This window comes from Vipera ursinii, assembly GCF_947247035.1.
Source record: "Vipera ursinii genome assembly, chromosome: 1".
NCBI lineage: Eukaryota > Metazoa > Chordata > Lepidosauria > Squamata > Viperidae > Vipera > Vipera ursinii.
This window is the reverse complement of record NC_139512.1, coordinates 55,748,934-55,769,571: the sequence shown is the minus strand read 5'-3', so window position 1 is coordinate 55,769,571 and position 20,638 is coordinate 55,748,934. Positions and strand designations below refer to the sequence as shown.

General features: G+C 36.8%; 1 protein-coding gene across 5 annotated transcripts in view; it reads left to right on the top strand.

Annotated features, from left to right (window-relative positions):
• Positions 1-20,638, top strand: part of NPAS3 (neuronal PAS domain protein 3) — a gene marked incomplete at both ends in the record, with an annotated part of 777,262 nt that overhangs the window by 709,317 nt on the left and 47,307 nt on the right. For all 5 annotated transcript variants that reach the window (XM_083352401.1, XM_083352400.1, XM_083352399.1 and 2 more), the window contains one exon: positions 8,507-8,625. In XM_083352401.1, coding sequence (XP_083208527.1) covers positions 8,507-8,625 — 119 coding nt within the window. The remainder of the gene's footprint in view (positions 1-8,506; positions 8,626-20,638) is intronic.

The following is a 20,638-nucleotide window of genomic DNA, read 5'->3' as shown; positions in this document are numbered from 1 at the left end:
GCAGGGGGGAGAGGAAATGATTCAGTGCAAGCAACAGGCACATGCGCTACAGACTTCGACTACAAAAATATTGTACATTTCTGTATTAAGACCATCGTAATGAGGAAGAAGGACAATGGAGCTCAGTCTTCCCCAACCAACTTGGCTCCCAGATGTTGAGGATTAAAGCTGACTTCAGGATGCAGGATTGGGAATTTCAAGAGTTTCAGTCGTAGCATACCAGTGTTTTAGAACTGAGAATACAAAACCCAAACTGAGTCGTAGAAACCTCAATGATAAAAGGAGAATCCAGTGCTAATTTCCTTTCATTGTGAAATTCATGTTTTATTTCTGCCACAAAGGCCTCTACTCCAATAAGTCTCAACTGAGCTTCTTATTTTTATTTCCATATATCACCTATTATTTTACTACTGTTTTAATGTTTTTAATGAGCCCAACATAATAATTGTAGTGAAACTCGGAAAGACCCTTCAAATTGTTCAAATTATCATAGAATGTCCTTGTTAAATATAAATGCAAAAATCTTGACTGCAACTTTAGCACACAGATTGTAGAATATGCTACCATCAATCATACATGCTGCACAATCTGGCTTTATGGAAGGACATCAAGTTTTGGATAATATAATTAGTAGAGATGAGATAATTAGTGCATCTTTTAACAAATGAATCTGAGAAACCTGAAACTACTCTGGTGACTTTGTTAGATGCGCAAAAATCTTTCAGTATGATTATTTGGAATTTGTTATGAAAGAGATGGATTAACTTCCATTTATATTCCTTGGTTTAAAATTGGTTATTTTAGTTCCTTTGCTCAAGTTTTCACAAAGGAGATTATTTCCCCTCCAGTTAATATGTATCATGGAATGTATCATGAAATAATTCTTCCTATATTTAATTTTATTTGGGACATTTGAGTGGTTGGAATTGAATACCAATTGTTATTACATGGAAGTGATATTTGGCCCATGTTAATAATTATCAAATTTCAAAATTATCAAAATTCAAATTTGATGAAATATGGTAAATTGTGTGTATATGTTCCATGGAAATAAGTAAACAATGTGTTGTGGTATTTATAATACAGAAGCCATATTATCTCATTTCTCATTTCAGACAGCATCTACATCTTCATAAGAGGGAGAGACTTTTTGTCACATAGCCACAAGGGCTATCCTGTCCCATCTGCAGCTATAGACAGAAAAAAATGTGTTATTTTAAGAACAAAACCAGAACAAGAGGGAGAAATTAATCATGAAGCTGGGAATCCAGGCTTAATAAGATGTCCCCACAGCCTCTGATTTAAGTCTGAGATTTCCAGAGAAAACTAGAAAGACAAGCAGAAGACTTCTTTGCTTCAGAAAACTTGCTATTTTAAAGATAAATAACCATTCTGGCTGGAAGTTGCATTGAGTCAAGATTTGTTCTCTTTAACTCCCTACAAATTAGGAATTTTTATTTAGTCAGTCTGGAATTATACCTTAAACATGTTCTCGAAGATTCTCTAGTCACATGTTTCTAAAGTACCATGCCAGAGGGAGACATTATACATTTTATTCCATTTTGTTTAAATGTTCATTTCTTAATCATCAAAGAGGTAGCACAGAAAGAGAGATATTCCAGGTAAGGAGTCACCTGGAAGATTGGTAATGAACTACCTAGCCTCTACCTCAGAGCAGAAAGTATGGCCAAGCCATTCAGCTATAGGTGATTTATTTATTACTTGGATTGTGTTAAATATTTGGAGAGACTGATTTGTTAGAAGATGTGAATATTTTCAATTATATCATGCAAAATTAATGATGTTAACAATTGTTTGAAAATATACACAAGTCTATAAAGAAGATTAAATTACATGAAAATGACTAAAACTTCACAGTTGGTATATACATATTAAGAGGAATGCCTGAGGTAATTTCACTTAGATACCTTACAAAATTTGATTGGTTGATTGTTTTTATGAAATTGCCAGATTCTTTTTCTCTCTTGCCCATAGTGAGCATTGGGTTCACTTAAGAACCATGGTGTTTGTTTAACAACCACTGCAAAAAGAGGTCACAAAATTGGATGTAACCACAGGGCGATCCACTTTACAACTGTTCCAACTTACAACTCAGTTGCAGTGTGAGTTGAAGACAACCTGAAATGGTCTAGCTCAGTGTTTCTCAATTTCAACATTTTTTAAGAAATATGGACTTCCAGAATTCTCCATCTGGCCATGTGGGCTGAGATTGAAAGCATTGATCTAGAGGCCTTTTGCTTATAGGAAGCTTAGTTTTTAGCTTGGAGTTTAGCTTGTTTAGGAATCATATTATGCTCCCCAAAAGACTCACCTGCAGTGGGCATGTGCTCTTTGACTCCCCAGATGTCTGTGAATTAACAGATGATAGATAGCAGCAACAAGCAATTTTCTGCAATTGTACAGTATACAGTTTGTCAACCACAAACTATATAAAACTATATCTTGACAGATCAGATAAGTTTTATGTTTAGCTGCTCTAAAACAAGCCAACTGAATGTACTTGGCAACATTTATCTATAATTTAGGGCTGTGCAAAACATTTAGGAAAGACACTTTAGTAACCTCATCGGTGTGAGCAAGATAGTTTTCGTCCATTTTAGAACATATAGGAGAGAACCTTCTCATGTGTTGCCCTTAATATATGAAATATTTTGAAATTTCTCTGCCTTTAAAAAACAAGCATGATCTTGTTCTTTCTTCTTAGCCAGTTCATTTTTAATTCAGTTTTTTCCAGTTTTGTTTTTTTTTCCATTAGCCTGCTTACAGCAGTTGAATAAGCAACATTTATATTAATACATTCCAATTTACAATAAAAGATGTCCTATCAAGTTTACATCTCCTCCCCATATCTTGCCATAAGATACAATACACCCAATTGACTCAAGAATAAGCCCCATTCAGTGGTGGGATTCAAATATGTAAACAACCAGTTCTCTGTGTGGATGCCGCTTCTGGAAGTCCATTCTGGGCCTGGGCAACAAAAAATTAGCTACAGGTTCTGCCAAAGTGATGCAAACTGGCTGAATCCCACCACTGGCCCCATTAAAATAATTTCTGAATATGAATACATTAATACTTTTTTTAGTATCTTAATCATATTATCTGACAAATCAAATATGCATATGGCCTGTTTTGAGAGTCTTATCATAATGATTGCAGATACTTTCCAGTGTACAGATTTTTTACTTCAGTGTTGAAGCTGTGGCATCTGTTTATTTAAAATAAATATCGAGTCCCTTCACAGTCTGTGGTATAACTGTTTCTAAGCTGCTGCTTCTAGCTAGTAGGATTATTTCAGAACTGCTGTGCTTCTCAGCCTGTATTTATTGTCATGGTTATTGTTATGGAATAGTTATGATTTTCATGGTCTGATTTATGAGATCAGCATTGCTTCTCATGTGTGCAGTAACCTACAAAATGATTTATTTCTGTGATAGGTGGTAAATTCTGAATCCTTCAAAGTTCCATGTGCATATATTTCATTCTGACTTTATACAGGTTATTAGTCCTAATGGTGAAACATTATTACATTAATTGTATAAAATTAGCCTTTAAAATACATTCTAGAATAAGTCACTTTTTCTAGTTTCTACCTTTTATGCCTGGACTCCAGCAAATTCAATGGCATTCTGAGAAATCCTGATCACACACAGTGGCGTTATAAATGCCACAATTGCATACTTGTGTTCTGATGCGTTAACAAAGTTCTGATATTCGAGATGTGACTCATGTTTGTCCCTTAAGACACCCATGGTCAATTCTCAGCGTAGAAGGAAGAAGAGAATATTTGGCTAATAGTTTCAGTTTTGACAAGTTGAAAACACATCTGTGCCATAACCTAGAACATTCTTTGCCAAGCTTATCCTATTGTGTTGGATGATAATTTATATTATTCATATCCTTAGTGTTGATTGGGAATTCTGAAGATTGTAACCAATAAGGCTTGAAGGAATCAGGTTGGAAGGGCTGATATAAAATATAAATACTATGATGGCACAGAGCAGACAATTCATAGGGAAAGCAAACTAGGTTCAAGTTGGGCAATTGAGAGTGTAGTTAGTTCTCATCATAGACCCAGACTGAAAGATGTTCCTTCAGGGGTAGGCCCTGGATAGATAGATAGATAGATAGATAGATAGATAGATAGATAGATAGATAGATAGATAGATAGACAGACAGACAGACAGACAGACAGACAGACAGACAGACAGACGGACGGACCTTTTGTCATTTTTTTACTGTGGGCACATTGGCACACATTAAATTTAATTGCTTGTTCTCAAAGTGTACACATACATAACAAACATTTAAACATGCAATATATAACATATGTATAAACCTACACCCTTACATATAAATAACATATAAATATACTGCTCAAAAAAATAAAGGGAACACTTAAACAACACAATGTACTGTATTTAATAGTAGGATGTCTTATCTTGTGTTCCCTTTATTTTTTTTGAGCAGTATATTAATCACTGTCCATCTTGAATACATAACCGAAAGAGGAAGTTTTAGAGTTCACAAGGTTAATACTATGTGGAATGAAACTATGACTAAATCTGGATGTTCTCCCTCAGATACCACAGAACTTCCTCCCAGAAAATAACAAGGAAAACAGGTCGTGAAAAGGATGTGTAGTGTCCCAGACAATCTTGCGGACCCTGCTCAAGCAACGCTTATGTGCTATATCCTGGGTGGAAGGAAGGGAACTGCCAATAATCTTTTCAGCCATCCTCACCACCATCCTGCACCACCTTCCTGTCTGAAGTAGTGATGCTTCCAAACAAGACTGTAATGCTGTATGACAGGATGCTCTCGATCATTCCTCTGTAGAAAGTGGTAAAGACAGGGGAAGGAAGATGTACGTTTCTCATGCAATGCAGAAAATGCAGGTGCTGCTGTGCCCGCTTTACCAGTGTCTTCCTTCCTTCCTTCCTTCCTTCCTTCCTTCCTTCCTTCCTTCCTTCCTTCCTTCCTTCCTCCATGCTTCAAAAGATAATTTGTCTCATTCTTTCTGTCTCATGCCCAACAGTGTGATACAGAATTGAAGTGCAAATAATTTAAAAAGAGAGAGTCAATTAATGGTGATGAGGCAAAAATTTATTTATTTATTTTTTATTTTTTATTTTAATTCCATTTATATCCTGCCCTTCTCTGAAGACTCAGGGCGGCTTACAAGCTTAGCAGTAGCCTTCATTCTATGTATATGCCTGCTTATTAGGGCTTTTGGGGGCCCCCAAGCGGCTTTTGGGGGCCCCCAAGCGGCATTATTACAAAGTCAGCTTATTGCCCTCAACAATCTGGGTCCTCATTTTACCTACCTCGGAAGGATGGAAGGCTGAGTCAACCTTGAGCCTGGTGGGATGCGAACCTGCACTAATTGCAGGCAGCTGGTGTTACTTAAGGAGGCATTAGCCCACTGCTCCACCAAGGCTCTGTAGAAATAACATGAGAAAAAAATAAAGGAAGACATTCAGATAACTTTGTGGCCTTCATGGAATCAGGGTGCAGATTCCCCAATCCTTGGGTAAAGAGGAATATTAGACCTGCAGATTGATAAGGTAAAATGAAATCACATTATCTTCCTGTTCAGGCCAAGTGCTTGAGTCAATCAAAAGTGTCCAAATATAGCTTACAATATTTTAGATTAAGTAGTTGCTTTAATGGCATCCAGGTACTGTACAACAAATAACATATCTAACTGCAATGGAGGCATAAGGAAGAGGTGGTAATGTCAAAGTTCATACATGTTAAAAGGACCTAAATATGTTATGAATCTCTTATTATCACCAAACAGTATCATTACTTGTACAATTCTATCCTATTGATTAACTCCAAATACCAAAATCACTGCATGTGCTTTCTTATGCTTATGCACTTTAGTCAGGTTGTCATAGAAAAGGAACGACCAAATTATGTTGTTGCCCTCTGCCCGCCCCTTTTCATGTGGCTTCTGGATTGTCCTGTTGATTGTGAAACATGCAATGGAAAGAAGGAATAGGAGAGGTGAGGTTCAATTATTTAAGTTGCATTACACTAATAAAAAGACAGCAGAACTGTTGAAAATCATTGCTTACCCCCATTAAAAAGCAGAAGATACTTCAGAAACCTCAGAACCATAGAGATACAGTATAAGTCAAAATATCAAATGGACAGTGAAGAAATTAAGTAATTTAAATAGAATAATTTTTTATTATTAAAGCAATTTCATTTAATCAGAACTTCCACTATTATGCAGGTAACGGTATGGGGGGGACTTGAAAACCTAGTTTGAGTAGTTTTTAAAGGAGAGAGTGTTTATATGAAACATTTAAATATACTTCACCATCTAAATATATTTAATGCATAGAGCATAATTTGATTAATGGCTGCTGGCCATGAAAACAGAACTTCACGTTCAGAAGTGCTGTACATCTGAAAACAAGTTGCTGTCATAAAAGAAACAATTAGGGAACTGCTGCTTTGATGCTATGCTTCTAGGAAGTATCTGAGTCAAGAGACCTTTATTTTTATCAAACAGAAAGCTTCTTATGTTCTTAATTAACACAACTTCCATGTGTTTAGTTCATAATTTTTAACAATACATTGTAACATATTTTGCTCGCTGCTTATGTTAGGTTATAATGTGCTGGACTGTAGCTGCTGAATGTGTGAAGCCAATTTTAATATTTATTCACTCAGCAGGAAGAACACATGCTGTGGTTTCTTAATGTACACTTTAACCACTGTACTATTGAGTGCGGTATACTAGCAGTAATAATTTATAGTGAGCCTCTTCATGGCACTATTGTCTAGGAACTTTTTTTCCTTTTTTTTTTCCTTCATGGTTTCAGGGTTCTAGTCACCTTGATTATACATTTCCTTGCTTTGAAACTTTCATTTTTTCGATGCTGCAAACATGATATTACCAAATGAAACCCAGCACTCGGGCCAGATTTGTGATGTGGTTTCTGACGGCTTAGCACTTCACTAGGTCTCTAAGGACATCACCAATAAATGTGAAAGAGACCAACAATAGATTGGCATACTTTTCTATTTCCACTAGAATAGAGGAAGAAATGCACTAAATTAAGTCTAACCTTAAATGTATAATCTGTCCTTGGGAAACAGAAAAAAATAGGATATAGCATCTTCGAGCTCTCAGCATCCCTTATGAGGAAAAAAAATGGTTCTAAGGGTCTCTGATCTTGTGTTTTAGTAAAATAGAACTGCACGGCTGACTGACAGTTCTGATCTAAAGCATTTACATTTAAGTTTTGATCTCTCTGCTTTTGATTAAAACTAATGAGCTCATTTAATTCAAAATGGGAATCTCTGATAAGAGAAATAAGGTTGATGTGATTGGATTAGAGGGGCAAATTAAACTCTTAGAGCAGAAGTTTGTGCTTATATAGTGTATTAAAAAGCTGTTGGCGTATTATGGCGTGTTAGATGATGAGAAAAATTTCATAGTAATTCATATTTAATCAGAAGAAATGAAAGTACTAAATATAACATGGCTCTGCTTTTCCCTCGAGTGATAAAGAGCTGTACATTTAAAATGACATGGAATTCATGCTCTCTTTAAAAAAACAGTCTTGAGACACACTGAAGAAAAAAGCATTATTGTCAGTGGGCTAATCACAACAGAGTTGAAATCCAAAGTAAAAATGGCTATAGGAGAGTAAATATATGCAAGTTAATATCAACAGCCTAGCCCTTTTCAAATAAAGCGGGGGAGGAACCTTGGTTGATAAAAGCAACAGTCTTTAAATTTGATGAAAACTGCTTGACTAGTGTCCTTTAAACTGCTTAAACTGAAATGTTTCCTTACTAATATATTCCTAGAGGTCTGCTTCTCAGTTGAACGTCTTGCGCAACAAAAGTGTGCTCGCATTTGATAGGAAAATAAAAGCACTCGATTACGTGACCTTTTTACTCATGTTCAGGTGGACGAATGTTACAATTATCTCTCCCCTACTCTCAGATAAAAGCCAGCTTCCAATTTGACAGAAAGAGCAAAGGGAGAGGCAAACTTCCAATGGAAGCTAGAAAACAACAATTTATTGTTCGGCAATTGTCCATAAATAAATGGACTGGTGGTTTTCGTGGGGGCATTGAGGAAGGCCACATTGAATTGACATCATTTGCGGAATAGTCTCAGAAACATAAATATGCTCTTTTCCTAATATCAGTTTGTTTTTCAAGTTCTTTTTTTTCTGCTGTGGAGTTTTACTTGCATAGTATTAAGAGAAAGCTATGAATTGTCATCCAAAGCAGTTTGGTTTTTTCCCTATTTCTGTCATGAGCAAGGTGAAAGAGAGTTTATTTATTTGCTTATTAGTTATGCCTACGACTTCTGTGCTACTCAATTAAAAAAGAAAACTCTTCCACATCTTGCATTTGGCCCTAGGTTAGCTCAATGGTTACACCTATGAAATTCAGAAGAGTTCTCTAAAAGTTAAATGATCAATAAATTATTTTGTTATGTCTATTTTAGTGGAAACTACAAGTCCAAGCCTACTTTCAATAGACAACAATCTAGAGCGTTCTTTTTTCATTCGGATGAAATCTACGTTGACCAAGCGAGGTGTACACATAAAGTCTTCTGGATATAAGGTAAACTTTTGTTTTGTCTCCCTAAATATTGTTAGAAGTTCTCCGTCTTTCTAAAAAGATATATGATAAATTGTAGTATAGCCCAGTTGAGCTTCGTAACAGTTGAGCCTCGGATAATTTTATGAAAATTGTACAAATTGAGAAAGTGAAAGGTCATAGATGATATTTTTGAAGTATATATCCATCAGGTATCATAGCAAGCTTAAAAATCAGCAACCTTCTTTAGTGTCACAGACTGTCTGGGGCAGTCCTTAAACATTCTTTGTATAGAAAGAAATAATTAAAAACCTCATTTAACACAATAGGAGGTGCTTCTTAGGAAGCATAGATTCCATGGATTTAATGCGAAGGAATGCTGTATTGGGAGTTTAGAACTATTTTTCTATCACTGCCAATGAATTGGGGGAAAATGTTTTATATAGAAAATTATTCTCACTGGAAGAATTTTCATTTTTCTTAATGTATATATGATTCTAAAAACTCTATGAACAAGGCTGACTTTGAGCTGTTGGAAAGTCAAATCAACATTCATTTTTTTCAATATTCATCACTGATGGATATAGTTTTCTTTTTCTTGCTTTAACTTTCTTTGTGATTAATAATCCCAAATTTCACTTTCAGTCCTTGCACTTAATTTCCTGTTAGATCTGCTGCTATCCTGCTTTCTCTTGTTTTATGAGAGATAAAGATTTGCCAATATACTCAGAATATAACTTTTCTGTTGCATGCCCCCCCGGCCCATATTGTTTGAGTTGAGTGGCCCTATAATTCAGTTCACTATGTAAATAAACAAATACTTTTTTCATGCTTTATACAATCATCTATTACCTATTTAAACCATCCATTCTGTTGTTACTTTTCTTGTTTTGGTTTATGTTGCAAAACACAGAATCTAAAACAACCAGCCTACTCAAAGTTATTTAGAAGCAATCAGACCTTGAAAATAATACAATCTGAAATGGCTTACTATTATTCTAGATGCATTTCAGATGAGAGCAGGTATAAAATCGAACTTCTATGCTGAGATCTGGAGAATATGAAAAACACAAGTTCTTCCTTTGGTTATAGCTTGTGCTAATTTCTATTATATTTAAGACAACTTGACTTGATCTTTGATGGAGATGATAGAATAAGTCTTTAAAAAAATCTACCACCATCTTTCTATTATGTATAATATGTGCAATGGTTTTATAATACTGCAAACAAACTTATATTTGCAGCTTTTATCAACCCCATGTCACCCCTAAAGGTTGCAGAAATATAACTTGTAAAATATACTAACAATATCTTGAAAGGCTGTCTTTGCACTCCTCTATACATTTGGTGTCGATTCTCCATTGAGAATAAAGGAAAGGAACTAAGTTATTACAAAATAAAAATATAAAGAATAATATGCTAATACAGGGAAATATATACAAAATGTTGGGAAAATAAGATTTTTTCAGTTTTAGAAAAATTTTAAGACAATATTTTTGGTGAAGAAGAAATATCTTAGGCATCTCCAAGAAAATGTCTGCTCTGGAATATGTTTTTGATATAAATGTGAATAATACTTTTGAATATTATTTTTTTAAGGATTCAATGCCTTGGCTCTAATGCTGAACTCAGTATGCTTTCGTGTGGTGCAAAACATATGATATAGCATCATTTCTTGTAGGCAAATTCTGAGCTTCATAATTAAATATTTAATTGCTCTACAGAAATTTAAGATAAGAGAGTTTGTGTCTGGTTAGTGATAGTAGGTTGTTGTTTTTATTTTTTTGCATAGGGATGACAATAGCTTACAGGGAATAGAAACTTTCCAAAATGACAACACCAAGTTAATATTGGGATAAAAGGATTGAAAAAGACTTGAATGATTGAGTGGAATAGTGGTTAAACTCTAGGACTAACTCTCCTTGAGTTTCCAGAGTAATAGCAAGAAATAAATCTAATAAATAAGAATAAATGTACATTCACAACTTGAATTATTGTTTACTGTAATAAACACTCAATCCAGAATTTCCGCTGACACTAAAATCTTTCTCTGAAGTGACCAAATAAATTGTTTGACTACTGACCCTTTTGAGTTACTGAGCAAACATGTACATCGACTATTATATTCTCAACATCAACTTACATATAACCTCAGGCATTTCTGAGGGAACATTCTTGAGAAATTAGGTACAGTGATGCAGAGATTATCTGGTGCTCAGGTGGGAATAGAAAACGTCTTGCAAAGTTTTTATGAAGGCAGCCTATTGGGAAAAACTAAGGAGGCTATATTTAACACATTTTTCCATAATATAAAAGGTCTTGATATATAGATTTACACTGAAGTGTTCACAAATTTAGTGAAGATTTGTATATTTAGACCTTTTGTAGTTTGGATATGTATTAAAATAAAACAGTGGTTCCCAAATGCCATGAAATTATTATTTATGTTATATTGTATATAAGTTGATTTTCTTTCAATCAGAATGTGAAGAATTCAATTTGTAAGAACCTCTCATTCCTCATATTTGGAGGAATCACAGAAATGTGAATATTTAAACATCGTCTTTACTTCTTTAATAGCCATTTTTATCACGGCATATAATCATATTATATTCATTGGAAAATTAAATTTAATGCAATAAACTGAAATAAAAATAATATGCAAATTTAATTACTATCATGCATTCAAAGTATTTGTTGTGAACATTGAAATTTGATGGCTATATTTCCTGTAATCAACCTCCTTGCACTAAAATAATTTTGAAATCAGTATAAGTTAAATACACACAGACACAGACACACAGACACAGACACACACACACACACACACAATTTAATGTTGCTACTGCTATTATGCCAAGACATTATGGACTATGGAATGAGGTAATCACAGTTCTCCTGAAATCTTTAATCAATCAGTCAATTAATCAATCAATTGATAAGCCAATTTAATTAAATCACCCACTTGCTGTTGCACTGAGAATATATATGAACTGCATTATTCAGTTGACAAGAAAATCACAATATCATGGCACTGGAAGTGAGATATCAATTGAAGGCCTATTACAGGTAATTGCTGGGTTATAACATCGGTTGGGACTGGAATTTTCCCAATTTCCCAACCAAATTTTCCCATTTAGTGAATTTTCATCACTAAATTTTATGTGGTCATAAAGCACAATGCAATTCTGGCACCCTGGGACTACTCAGCTCATAATGTGGGAAGAGGTGGGAGTACCAGGCAAGGAGTGGAGGTGGGGATACCACACACAATCACTGCAGAGGTCAGTAGGTATGCAGTTGCTGCAGGAGATCCTTTGGGCAAGCTCTAAGGAGTCCAGGCATACCATCAAGGACCATGGGCAAGTTAGCAAGTGCTCGCAAGTGGGTTGGCAGGCGCTGCAAGTGGGCCAGCAAGAGCCACGTTCAGGCACTAGGGAGCATGTACAAGCTGATATGGGCCACAACGGGTGGGTAAAGAGGTGCTGTGGACTAGGAGATCTTTGGGATCTCCTACTTTATAGCGGGGCTTACAACCAGTCCACAATTATGATGTTACAGCAAGCTGCAGTCATTTACATGATTGTCATTTACAGTCTGCCTAGCCAGATTTCCACAAGCAAAGTCAATGCAGGATTTTGGCAAGGAAGGTTGCTAGTTGATCCTATAAGTTTCTCCAGCCAGACTTTTTTCCTCAGGAGTCCCCTCATTCTGTGCCGTCATAATTTTGAATGGTTGCTGAATGAGTAGTGAACCAGAAGAATTATGATTGGAATCAAGCCTCAGAGCCAAATCATGATTGCTGTTCCCTATATTTACCACCTAGTTTTTGTTTTGCTAGATCGGATTCCTTTTATTAAATAAATAAATTGGTATTCTACAGAATAACAGAACAAGAGAGTTGAAAGGGACATTGGAGGTCTTCTCATCAACCCTATACTCCTACAAAGAAATAGTTGTCCAATCTCTTTTTAAATACCTCCAGTGTTGGAGCACCCACCCACAACTTCTGGAGGCAGGTTGTTCCATTGATTAGTTGTTGTGTCAGGAAATTTCTCCTTAATTCCAGGTTGGTGCTCTTCTTGAAATAAGATAAATATCTTATACATTAGCTCAGCCTATCTTGTGTTTATATGATTCCCTTACTCTTATCTAGCTAAGTAAGAATAGTTCAGAAATATTTTTTTTATTTTAAATCAGCTACTATGAAAATTTTGTGTATGTGTTTGTGTGTGTGTGTGTGTGTGTGTGTGTGTGTGTTTAATCTATCTGTTTATAGATTTAAAACAGAGGAAGATCTAGGGAACTTTTACTTATACTGAAAAAAGAGAGCTGATGCACAATAAACTACAGGCATTATGGGATGCCTTCAGTCATTTTATAGTCAAATGCATTCATAAATTTCTGTACAGTTATAAGAAGTTGACTTTGATGGTACAAAACTCACAGGAAAGCTTTAGATCACAGGAGTAACCAGAGATGAAGTTTATGTTGACAATTTATCACCTCTTCTCTGTCAAAGAAAAACATTTTAGGGTCTCCCTGTTAGCAATTGTATGCTATTCTTAAATTGTATTTTGAAAAAGATAAGTCTGCCATCTGTCTTTTCTTGAGGATTCCTTCTTTTCTTTTATATTTCAACATGTTAACTTTACAAAATTGTATTTTTCAAAGCAGTATAAAATATGTGATGTCCATTATACAAACCTCTACCACCAGGATAAACAGGACTGTAAATCTCTTCAGATTTTAAGAGCTATAGAACAATTGAAATATATATTATCAGTGAATGTTACTTTTTTCATTTATCACATTATCAATGATAGACATTTTGCCCCTTAACAAAAATACATAGTTTGCAATGGTGGCAAATATCTTGTAGCTCGGGTGTAAAATGAGGGTGAAGGTTGGTTCTCTGAGCATGTGGGTTGGTTCCCGAATGTTGGAATTGGTCAGGTGTGGGTGTGTCAAGAGAGATTCTTGGGATGGGTGAGGTGTCAGTCATCAGTGAGAGTCTTGAGATGGCTCTTGGGATGGGGAGGTTACACCAGGTGAGGGTCATTGGGAGGTGTGCTGGGGGGATTGTGGGGTTCATAGGCTGGTTGTAGGTCAATGTGTCTGTTGATGGAATTGCTTGTGGGGTGCCAGGCTTCAATGAACTCATGAGGGTGGCGGGTGGTAGCGTGGCTGATGTTTTTTGTGTTGTTCCAATCAAACTGGTGCTGTTTTGTGTCGGTGTGGGTAGAGATTAAGGATTTGGGATCGTGGCATTTGACTGACAGCCGGTGTTCGTGGACCCTGTTTTTTAATTGGCATGATGTTTGTCCCACATAGAATTGGTTGCAATCATTGCAGTTGATTTTGTAGATTACATTGTTTCTTTCATCCTTCTGTGCCTTGTCTTTGGTTCTGAATAATTACTGTCAGAGTGTAGCTGTGGGTTTGTGGGATATTGCTATTCCTAGGGGTTGGAGAATTCTGTCTTTTATTTCTGACACCCCTTTTGTGTATAGTAGGATTAGTTTTAGCATGGTGTTTTGCTGTCTGGTGTGTTGTGGTTTGGGTGCTGTGTGTCAGAATATGAAGTTTTGGGGATAGCCACTATGGAGAAAGATGTCAAGCAGCCATTTCTGTTCCACTTTTCTTAGTGTTGTGGTGCTACATTGTGTCCTGACCCTTCTGAAGAGGTTCTAGACACAGCTTCTTTTGTGTGTGGTGCGGTGGTTGCTTGGGAAGCTGAGGATCTGGTCTGTGTGCGTGGGTTTGCGATAGATGCAGGTTTCTAGTTCTCTATTGTCTAGCCTCCTTATGTCAATGTTGAGGAATGAGAGTCTGTTGTCTGCTTTCTCTTCACATGTGAATTTGATCCTGGGAAATATGTTATTGAGTAGGTGGTATGTTTCTTCAATTTGGGAGTGTTTGATGATGACCAAGTTGTCATTGACATAGTGTATCCAGAATTTTGGTTGAATGGTGGGTAGAGCTATGGATTCGAGTCATTGCATGACTGCTTCTGCTATTAGGCTTGATATGGGTAATCTCATCAAGGTACTTTGTACTTGCTTATAGATTTTCCTGTTGAACTTGAAGTATGTGTTGAGGCATAGACCCAGGTGTTTCATGATGATTTCTGTGGACATAGAGTGTTCTGTGGTGGCATCATCTTTGTGAGTATGGTGTTTAGTGAGCAGGTGGTGTATGGCTTATTTAGCCACGTCAATATCAATCGAGGTGAAAAGAGCGGTGACGTCGAAGGTGATCATGATTTCTTCCTTGTTGAACTTGGTGTTCTTGATGCATTGGAGAAATTGTTCTGGGGAGTTTATTAAATGGGTTGAGTGCTGAGTTTCCTTTGCAGGGTTTCTGCTAGTTTGTACTTTGGTGTTCCAGGTAGAGACACAATTGGGCGTAAGGGGGTCACATATTTGTATATTTGGGGGAGTCCGTAGAACCTGGGTATGGAGGAGTCTTGTGGTTGCCTGTACTTTCTTTCTAGTGGTGTTAGCTGTTTTTCTTTTTCCATTTTTCTTCGGGTGTCTTTTATTTTGTTCTCTAGCTGTTTTATTTGATCATTGTGATTATTTGGTAGGTGTTGATGTCATTTAGATGGTTTTTGGCTTTGCTGATGTAGTCAGTTTTGTCCATTACTACATTCAGTCTGCCTTTGTTTGCCGGTAGGATGACAATGTTTCCATCTTGTTTCAGTGTCTTTAGTATTCTCCTCTCTTTTTGACTGAGTGTTTCATTTTGTCTGTTGCATTGCATCACAACACCCATCACAAGACCCTCACTTGACACACCCACATCTGGCCATCCTAATACCTATTGATCACACAAAGCCTTTACAAACAGACACTGATACTGTCATCCCCTAAACTCCGCTGAAGGTGTTACCTAGTCTGGTAATGAAACGTTCAGAAACCAACCCACAAGCTCAGAGAACAGAACCTTCACCCTCAAAAATACATAGTTTCTATTGCAAGAGAATTCCATGCAAGAATTTATTTATTTATTTATTTATTTATTAGTTTTTATAAACCGCCCTTCTCCCGAGAATTGCCATAGAGAAAAGCAAAGAAGCAATTAATGTGTGTTGTCTATTTGCTATGGCACAATTTTATTATTAATAGTGCTTTTCTGAACTGAAAGTCATCTTCAGGAAAGCATGCTACGTGTTGCTATCTGGATTACATCTCTCAAGATGTGAATGTGACAATTCTATTCTATTGGTTGCATGCTAAAATAGATAAATATTACTGGAAAAGCTGTTCCCTTTCTCTTCCATATATAAAATGTGCTTATATTGATAGGGTATTCATGATACTGTAAATTCTATCACTGATTTTGACCAGTTCAAATTGATTCTGCACGAACTGCAAATAATGAACCCTATAGGCAGAGGCAAAGGAGAAAACAATTTATTCAGCCATATAAATAGATGCAAACTGTAATGTATATTTAGCCACAGATTTTATCAGATAATGCAGCCAATACTCTTCAAAACATGAAGAGTTATTCAACAGAGAACATTAGGTCAATGCCCTGCCTTACCTTTAATTTCTCTGTTAGGCTAAGTAATAAGATAAAGTGTGAATTGGGGCGGGAGAGAGAAAAGCTTTCTCCTTTGAAAGAGGAATGTTGTGTTGAAACTTCCTAAAGTATAATTATATAGAGATGGGCTCATATATGGCAAAACAAACAAAAGCAAAACAAAACCACATCAGTTTACTCAAACTGGGTTCACACATCGTATAAACCATAGTATTACAGGCTTGACTTTGGCTTAGCATAATGTGGTGTATAAAAGTGTTTTATGACTTAATGTGTGAACTAACACCTTGACTACTCCAATAATACTTAAAACCAAAAATGTGATCCTATGGTGTCTAAATTCAGCTTGCATTCCTGCCTGTTTTAAATTTCTATTAAGGCATTTACCAGAGAAGGGGAGGAAGTGTTGATATCCAATTGTAATGATACTTGTGTAAAATAATAAGGTCATTGCCCTACAATTTTTACTATGTGGATTCTGCATTAGTATGATTCACAATCACTGTCCTAGGTATGCTTTGAGTAGTAACACTGATATCCATGGACCTGGCTGAGAGACTGCAGTTTATTCCTGGATATGCTATTATCACTTATGACATACTCATTTGAATGGAGTGGGATCTAAAGAATTTAGGGAGGCTGATATGCATTTCAGACTCATTAGTCCTCATCAGTCAGTCATACCATTCTGAGATTCGAACCTGGGCTGCTTGCACGTTAGGCAGTGTTTTTACTTCTTGAGCCACAGGTTCTCTCTCGCTTTGTTAGCCTTTTTTGCAAGGGGAGAAATATGTGTCATATGTTAACTCTTAGATTACCTTGCTAGGCCCCAAACATGGGGCAAATCTTTATTTCCTGTTTTCAGCCTTATCTCAAAGGCCATCGAACAGGCTGTAGTCACACAGGACAGTTCATATATTTGTTTAAATTACTAACAAAGAATTTAGGGAGGCTGATATGCATTTCGGACTCATTAGTCCTCATCAGTCAGTCATACCCTTCTGAGATTCGAACCTGGGCTGCTTGCACGTTAGGCAGTGTTTTTACTTCTTGAGCCACAGGTTCTCTCTCGCTTTGTTAGCCTTCTTTGCAAGGGGAGAAATATGTGTCATATGTTAACTCTTAGATTACCTTGCTAGGCCCCAAACATGGGGCAAATCTTTATTTCCTGTTTTCAGCCTTATCTCAAAGGCCATCGAACAGGCTGTAGTCACACCGGACAGTTCATATATTTGTTTAAATTACTAACAAAGAATTTAGGGAGGGTGATATGCAAAAAGGCTAACAAAGCGAGAGAGAACCTGTGGCTCAAGAAGTAAAAACACTGCCTAACGTGCAGCAGCCCAGGTTCGAATCTCAGAAGGGTATGACTGACTGATGAGGACTAATGAGTCCAAAATGCATATCAGCTGCCAACTCATGATAACATCACATGACATCACCACCACACAACCATTCAAAAAGCAAATCCGAACCCACAATGATAACGACGCACAACCACAAAACAGAAACCTAACTACAGCTGCAACATCAGCCACTTTAAACCCCTCCAAACCACACAATAAGCAAACTGACACCCACTATAAAAACATGGCACCACCACAAACACGAAGCCGAACAAAAGCAGCACAACTCACCAGCTCAGGTCTAAAGCTGGCAGCTGAGACCAGCCCATCCAGTCAAAACACACCCCCACCCAATCAGAACACACCCACCATTCAAAACACACTCCCACCCAATCAGAACACACTTAATCCCCCACCCAATCAGAGCACACCTCCACCCACAGAACACACCCCCTCTGGCAGTTTAAAAAAGAGGAACAAACAGCCACCACCACATGCTTCTCCCAGAAGAAGGAAGCTGAAGCCACAAGCCTGATGATGACGGATGGGATTCCGTCTAAACGTTGCTCCTACACCTTTAGTTCTACGCGGGAAAAAACCCGAATGACCAAAGATCCATATATATATATATATATATATATATATATATATATATATATATATATATATATATATATATATATATATATATATATATATGTGTGTGTGTGTGTGTGTGTGTGTGTGTGTGTGTATGTATGTATGTATGTATGTATGTATGTATGTATATATATATATGTATGTATATATATGTATATATATGTATATATATGTATATACATACATACATACATACATACATATATATATATATATATATCAGTATACAGGTAGTCCTCAACTTACAACAGTTTGTTTACTGACCAATCAAAACGGCACTGTAAAAAGTGACAAATAACCATTTTTCACACCTATGATTGTTGCAGCATCCCTATGGTCACATGATTTATTTTGGGATGCTTGATAACTGACTCATATTTATGACGTTGCAGTGTCCCAGAGTCATGTGATCCCCTTTTGCGACCTTCTGATAAGCAAAGTCAATGGGGAAACCAGATTTGCTTAACAACCATGTTGCTAATTTAACAACTGCAGCGAAATGTGTCAAGAAAAGTCGTAAAGCAGGGCACAGCTCACTTAACAGATTTCTCACTTAGCAATATAAATTTTGAGCTCAAATGTGGCCATAGGTTGAGGACTATTTGTAATTCTCTAAGTCCTGGCCAGCCTACTTTACTTCTGGAAACTTAGGCGATTCAGAAAGGAGCATATGCTAGTTGATTTGAAATAAGAATGAAATCATCAGGAAAAGTCAGCTTACTCAGAGTTTGGCTCTTTCCTCAAGAAAAGAGTTAGTAGATGTCAGTTCCATTGATAAGGACGGAAACAGAAAGTAAGTGTGGCAATTTGACTTTAGTTGAATTGTGTGTGTAAAAGCTGGGGAGAAAGATAATGAGCTCAGTAATATGACAAACCGCTTCAAGGATGAGGGTGCAAGTTCAGTAGCCATGTAGACCTCAAGGGAAAAAAATCAAGACCCGTTTGGGTTGACATTAGTTGAAAAAGCAGGTTGGGACCACTGGGGTGGCAGAATCTAAGTCAACATAGGACTTCAGAAACCTCAGCCAAGCAACCAGACCCTTTTCTGTGACAAGCAGAAGCTGTTAAAAAGAAGGACATGTTTAATTACCTCTCTGGGGAATATAAACCAGGAAGGGGGTGAGGGGGATATGATTTCCTGAATAGTCTCAGAAAGAAGAGAAAAAGTGAGTTGAGAAGTAAGTAAAGAAAAGCTGGCTGTGGGACAACAAAGCAAATTGCAAGGGCTTCTTGAGCAAAAGTCACAGCAGGAGGGTGCAGGGGGAAAACCCCAGAGGAAGAAAGAAAGGGAGATTCAGCCCAGAAAAGGCAGCTGGGGAAACTGTCCAAGCAAGGAAAGAAACCCTTCTGGATATAGGAAAAATTGACAATGGGTGCAAAGTAGAAAGTGCAGTGAAAAGTTGGGGTTAGAAAAAGGCTGAATGAGAGAAAGGAAAGAAATGCTGCTAAGGAGAAGATCCTCTTACCTTGACTTCTTGTAGCCAAATTCAGGTAGATTAAAGCTGCCTAAAGCTAAGTCTGTGTAGCTGTCAAGGGTCCCTTCGGTTGTCCCCTTCTGCCACCAAATTAGGAGTCTTCCCGTCCTCTCAACAAGTGTGAGTGAAGCAAAATTAGGTCTCAGAATTTCCCAACTCAGAAACCTCTTAAACCTACCAGTGCAAAGAATTCTGTATCACTTGCCCAATTTCACTGTCTTAAGAAATAACTCTGAAAGAGGGATTTCCTTGCCATTTGAGCTTGTTATCCAGTCCACAATTTGTTCTTTTTTTTTTAAGTTGCTTTTCTCATTCCTATGCCATCCATATTTCTTCTATGACAGTGTGTCTCCCTGCACCATAGGCTTGGATTCTGCTCTCTTTGGGCACCTCTCTTTTTGAAAAAATGCTTTCCTGACCAATTCTTTTTCTTCTGAATGCTGCCTTGGTTCCCAACTAGTTTCTTAGCAGGCTCGGTGACAGAGTTTCCTAGAATGTATTCACTGGAAGACCAAATACAGTACCTTCCGTAACAGTGATAAACAATGTGCTGAATCCTCTTTTTTTTTTAGGAAAGCCTGTTTCCAATTACTCAGTCCCTTTTGTTATGTGAACTAAACTATAAGCATTTCCTGTGGTTTTTGTTTTTGTTTTTCTTTTTGTAAAGTGTATTAATTGCAGAGCTTCATCACCCTGGAAATAAATGGGTAATTTTCATTTTGCAGAGCATCTTAGTTATTATTTGGTATCTATTGACTAAATCCTGCAGTGAAATTATCTTTTTTTTTAAAAAAAAAAAGCACTAGTAATAGGCATTTCTGACATTAATGGCTTTGGGTTTTGGAGTCCATTACTAAACATGTTTATTTTGTATTTACTTTATAGAACAAAACTTTCCTTTATTCCAGTGGGAGCGAAACAGAGTATAGGCATTGTCAGAATGAGGGTTACGTACCGATATTTCTTTCCACCTACCTCTTCCCTCATCTGGTATGACTATCTCTTTCCCTGTTCATGAGTACAATA